This window comes from Cricetulus griseus, chromosome X (assembly GCF_003668045.3).
Source record: "Cricetulus griseus strain 17A/GY chromosome X, alternate assembly CriGri-PICRH-1.0, whole genome shotgun sequence".
NCBI lineage: Eukaryota > Metazoa > Chordata > Mammalia > Rodentia > Cricetidae > Cricetulus > Cricetulus griseus.
Genome location: NC_048604.1, coordinates 19,050,337 through 19,056,336, shown reverse-complemented (window position 1 = coordinate 19,056,336; position 6,000 = coordinate 19,050,337). Strand labels below are relative to the sequence as shown.

At 38.3% G+C, this 6,000-nt stretch overlaps 1 protein-coding gene across 1 annotated transcript in view; it reads right to left on the bottom strand.

Annotated features, from left to right (window-relative positions):
• Window positions 1-3,188: 3,188 nt before the first annotated feature.
• Frmd7 (FERM domain containing 7) overlaps window positions 3,189-6,000 on the bottom strand; it is a 29,177-nt gene continuing 26,365 nt past the window's right edge. The window contains exon 13 of the mRNA XM_035450147.1: window positions 3,189-5,016. Coding sequence (XP_035306038.1) covers window positions 3,934-5,016 — 1,083 coding nt within the window. The 3' untranslated portion in view covers window positions 3,189-3,933. The remainder of the gene's footprint in view (window positions 5,017-6,000) is intronic.

Here is a 6,000-nt window from a genome sequence, read left to right as displayed (position 1 = left end):
GAAATTTGTTGTTGTTATTGTTGGCTTCTGTTTCATATGGGCCCAGAGAAACCCACCAAAGCTATGTCAACTTTAATAATGCTTAACCCATGAGCTCCAGGTGCCTTTTGGTTCTTTGCGACATTGAAGATTTCAGGAGAAGCTAGTCAACTATTTTGTGATGGTGGCTATCATTTTGTATTTTATAGAGATTATTTTGTATGGAATAATTTTAATACTATAGTTTTGCCTGTATTGTAGTAAATGTTGAGATACAGCTTTTTTTTTATTTTAGGTACCATTACTCCTTATGTTACTAGAATGAATACTGTTTGGTTTTCAATCTTTAGTTAACTGTACACTCATGAAACATACAGGTCCTTCAAGGTCATCCTAAATATTTAACATCTGTAAATCATCAAGCTTCAAAAAGCATTCTTTTTTTATGCAAGCATTCTTAAAATGACTATGTATGTGTAGAGAGGTAGAAGTAAGTCATACCTTCTTAAGACAAATATTTTTAATAAGCTGTTGGGAAAAAACACCTAGAAAAGTATTGATTTTTCTAGCAAGGTGTTCTGGATTCCAGGCAGCTAGCTCTGTTGATCACATTTGAGAACCTTGTGTTTGAAGCATTTTCAGGCAACATGTAGCAGAAGTAAGTACTTGGTGTTTTATCTTCTCTTCCAGAAGGAAGAAGCAATTAACCCTTATTTAACATGGTTAGACATTTAAAGTAATCTCATTTAGCCAAGGATGAGGGTTTGGTTAAACTGGAGGAATTAATCTGGCTTCAATCTTTAAATCTTCAGATCAAATAACATAGACATGCTTAGATTTAGAAAACTTTAGCAGCCGGGCGTTGGTGGTTCACACCTTTAATCCCAGCACTCGGGAGGCAGAGGCAGGTGGATCTCTGTGAGTTTGAGGCCAGCCTGGTCTACAGAGAGAGAGAGAGAGAGAAGAGAGAGAGAGAGAGAGAGAGAGAGAGAGAGAGAGAGAGAGAGAGAGAGAGAGAGAGAGAGAGATTCCAGGGCAACCTCCAAAGCTACAGAGAAACCCTGTTTCAGATATCAAAAAAAAGAAAGAAAACTTCAGCAACCTTGTTCGTTGTCTTATGAGTAAATACCTGATAGATAGGTATGAACATAATGACACCAGCATCTTTGATCATGGTAACGCATTTTCATAGAAACTATTTATACATTTTTCTTTATAATTATCCACACATAAGCTTAGTGTGTTCATTTTTGAAAGGGTATTTAAGTGAACATTGTCTAGCTCATAAGGCACCATCATTTCTCTTCATACAAAGGTAAGATAGACTGTATAGTTAATTTTCAGTTCTATTTATGGTACTGTTAAGTGGGTAATATCCTCTTTTATTTTATATATATATATATATATATATATATATATATATATATTGCTTGCCTAAGTGCTGAACTGGGGCTATAGTTTCATAGTTGTAGACTTGTTGGTACTGATTAATTTTGACAGTTAAGATTTCAATGTTTGTATCTGCACATTTGATTTTTGCACAAATGATTTTTAAAATATCTTAATAACTGCCAAACATTAAAAGAAAAATGTTGTACAAGTAAACAATGTAGTATTTAGTTAAAGTGGCCATTACATCTCTTTTAAAAAAGAAATACAAACACTTGAGATGGTGTATGTCATATGCTGAGAAAATTCTTTACATTGGTGCCTATACTGTAATAGTTGCTTTTAATTGAGTGTATTTTGAAGTAATGTTTTGGTTAGATTTTTCATCTGTTCTGTAATTGAAACTCAATTACACTATGTTCTCCACAGTGCTCTACAAATAATTGTGTGACTTGGATCATGGATTACATTAGTATTTTCGTAAAAAATAAAAGCAACAAGTTCATAAATTGATTACATAAAACCTTATCACATAACTGCATCCCAAATGCAACTTGTATTGCTTACTCATTACAGTTTTAGTCCTGTAGACTGTTTCTAGGTGAAGCATACTTCAGTGTTTGGGGAATTTTAAAAATAAATATTTAAATTTCATGATCCTTGATGTTTGTTTTCTTGAGGGTGTTCTGATATGTTATTCTAATTGTTTTAAAATTTTCTCCTTCTCCTTTTACTATTGGAACATAACCAAGTTTTCCATTGAAACTAAAAGAACTGACTGTATTTGTAGCTAAACACATATATTCTGCTTTCTGCCTCCTATCTTAACAAAATTATTAATAGACCTTTCAAAAATGTCTCAGACAACCAATTCAATGATCTACCTAACTACCATTTTAATAAAATAACACATACAGATTTGAAATTTATAGTTCTTAAGGAAAATACACATTTAGCCCAAGGTTTTTGTCTTTTGTTTGGTTTGGTTTGGGTTTTTTTTTTTTTTTTTTGGTTTTTCAAGACAGGGTTTCTCTGTGTAACTTTGGAGCCTATCCTGGCACTCACTCTGGAGACCAGGCTGGCCTCGAACTCACAGAGATCTGCCTGCCTCTGCCTCCCAAGTGCTGGGATTAAAGGTGTGCACCACCAACGTCCGGCTTAGCCCAAGTTTTTAGAAATGATGATGAGATGAGAAAAAGCATATGACATACAAATTTTGAATTTCTTGTGGGAAAACGTTATAGGTAATTTTTTAAAATAATAAAGTTTATATGAATAATGTATAGGTGGTCAACTGTCTGTAATTCCCATTCCAGGGGATTCCCACCCTGTCTTTTGGACTCTATGGGCAGCAGGCATGCACATGGTGTGTATGCATACATTTAGTCATATACTCATACACACTTATACACGTAACATGTTTTTTGAAAGCAAACAAATTGAACTTGACACTGTCTTGCATCACTAAACCCCCAGCACAGAGGAGGCTGAGGCCAGAGGATCATGAGTTGGAGACCAGCCTTGGCTTCTTGAGAAAAACAACCATACCACACAATTTTCATTCCCTGTCAGAGCCTGGTGTCAGCACCGTCTCTTTTTGTCTCAGCCATCCTTTATTTCCACGTCACCCCGGCCAAACATTTTTTTTTATGTCCCTGTCCCTTTTCCCTTCTCTGTCCTGTTCTATAAATACAGGCCGGAACCATCTACTTCTGAATTTTATTAAAGCAAAAAGCAGGCCATACGTACAACTTCAGTTTGAGTGAGTTTTCCATTGTTCTTTATTAAATAATACCTCAGATCCTTGCCTACATGCATGCAACCAAGATATAGGCAAAAACAAATATCAGCAGGAGATATTAGGAAACAAACTTGCTTGTTAACATTGATCCCCACCATATATAATCAGTAGTTAAGAAGAGAGAAATTAGAAGTCAACACCGTAATATCTTCATGAGGCACACATCCGGCTTGAGAGATGGGCCTAACCGATGAATCTCCAGTTTTGAGAATTCTGTTAAATCCTCTATTAATTCTAAACATTTTTTTGCTGAGAGGATCTATGCCACTGACCTATGTATATTGACATTCTTAGTATATAACAAGACTGTTCACTGGGTCCCAAACAAGTCATGAGGAGAGAAACCACATTTTAGGGTTACGTAAGCACAAAGAACACCCAACATAACCATGGACTACTAAATCACAAAGCAGCATTAGAAGCCAGTCCCATACACCAACCCACATCAGCATTGAAGAATAGGTCTTCATTTATACTATCTGCTCTCAGAAATATATAAGGGTGATAACATACACTTCCCTCCACACTGCCATGGTGCTGGCAAGGAGAAGGAATGTTCCAGAGTTTGTTCGGAGGAAATAAAGGAAAGAAGCTCATAGAATGAGGCAACAACTTGATCTTTCATAAGCTGGGTGCCTGTAATGAGAAGCCCCCCTTAGCATCAATTAAGATGACCAAGGAAAAGGTGCATCAAAAAAGTGCTTATGTCTTACCTAAGGTGGTAACATGGAATTGGCCAGGAGCATTCATAGAGTCCACTCTTCTTAAGCTAAGAAATAGTTGCATGGCTTTAACAAAGTTCTATCTTCAGCACCTGGTGTGGTGAAAGAAATATCTTCATCCTCTTCCTCTAGCTGCAGACTACCAGAAGACAAGCGGATTCGGGCCCTAGGTGACTTTGTTCCTTTGCCATACATAGAGTAGTAGTCTGGTTTAAGAATCTCCGATTCGGAATCACTGGACTCACTAGCTACATACCTTTCTGCTGAGCTCTGGTCAATTAGAACTGTGGGGAACTCCTGCTCTGCAAATGTACACGTAAATGGATCTGCTTTACGAGTCAGAGCAGGACAAGGCCCTAAAGGTCTAAATTCTGACCCAAAAGGAAAACGGATAGTTTTCATGTCTGATTGGCTCTGAGATCGTTTAGGAGTTTGCTCTCGAAGGTTATATGCAAATGCATCATCTAAATGTGGGTCTTCCTCCCCTAGGTCTGCATTGATGGTGCTTCTACCACTGTTTCTAGCCATAGCTTCTTGGAGTTCTTGAAGGTCTTGCTGTAAGCTTTTTATCCTGATATTCCTTGGGCTTCTTTTGGCTGGTTTTATTGCACTGGGTTCTGTATAGCTGTCTGGTCTTACACTTTCCTCTGCCATGATTGGAGACCGCCTGGGTACCTGGGGTGGCTTGTCCACATAAAAAAAGACTTGGGGAGGCATAATATCAACCTGTTGACTAGTACAAGGAATATAGGGCACATCGGTGTATGTTAGCTGCCTTGCTGGACTCACTCTGCCTGTGAAAACAGTGGATGTGCTTATGTGATTGTCCGCAAACTTCGAGTTTGTTTGGAAGGAGTGTAGAGGGCTCCGTTCTTCAAGGAAGTCAATGGGATCAGGGTCAGTGTTAAAGACGGGGTCTGCATAAATAAAGGTGAAAGAGGAACTGCTTTGGGATGGGTGGAGTGATGTGGGATCTGCCTCTGGTTTGGAACGCTCCATCTCGGCTGCAAATGTCACCTCAACTGCTGAGTTCCTCCTCCTCCTGTCTAGCATAGGCTCAGACACATGTACTCCATTCACATTTCGGTAGTAACTGCTGCCGTATGTAAGTCTCAGATCTTCCACCTTGAAAAACAAGATACATTAATGTCCCATTGATGTCAGATGAAAAAAAAAAGCTGTTTAGTTGGACTTGGGGGAGGGTCTTAGTTAATCTCCTAGTCTGAAAAGCTGATTTCACAAAGTCATTTAAATCCATGTTCTTTCCCATAGCAGATAAACCTATGTATTGAAAGGGAAATGATTTATACCACGTCCCAAGTTGTATGTTAGAAAATACATGCAGCATTCTTCATTCTCAGTGACACCCCATTTCTAGACTCCACACTTCATGGGTCCTTCAGGACCATTGTATTTCAAGCAGTTATGTTTGATAGCTTTATCAATGAAGCAGGAATCCTACCCCTGTCTGCCTTTGACTAGCTGTGTGGTCCTTAGGCAACACAGTCTAATGTCCCTACTCCATCCTCCTCCACAGTTTCTGTAAATAAAAGGTAGAAAGGAGAGCTGCGAATGGCCTGAGAGATTCATAGATGGTCTATGGTCTATGATCTAGATGGTCTCTTTCATCTGTTTACCTCTGATGCCTTTTGGATGAAAACCATCTGTGGCATGAGTGAAGGCATGGGAGTTTATGGCACCTCCAATTAATTTTTTACAGACAGTGTCAACAAAAAGTGATCAAGAAGTTTCCCAATTAAAGTCTCTAATGAAGGCATCATCTTACAGTCCCAGGGCATAACTGCATCCAGAAATCATATTGCACAAGTAAGAAACAACACCGTATACCTTTCTTGAGGCCTTATGGTTTCCACTGGTAAAATAACAGAGTTTTTCATTTCAAAATTATGAAGTCATAGAAATGTATTAGTATCTTTTTTTCAAGATGTTGATAATCCAGTTTGAAATTTGAAGGTACACCAGGGGTTTCCCTTGTGCACAGTTAATAGTTAGTTGCAGTTTACCATATGGCCTATTAGCAGGAATGACTGTGCCAAGACCACCAAGTGACTAACCTCACATGGAGTGACCTTGGAACACAGTGGGTGG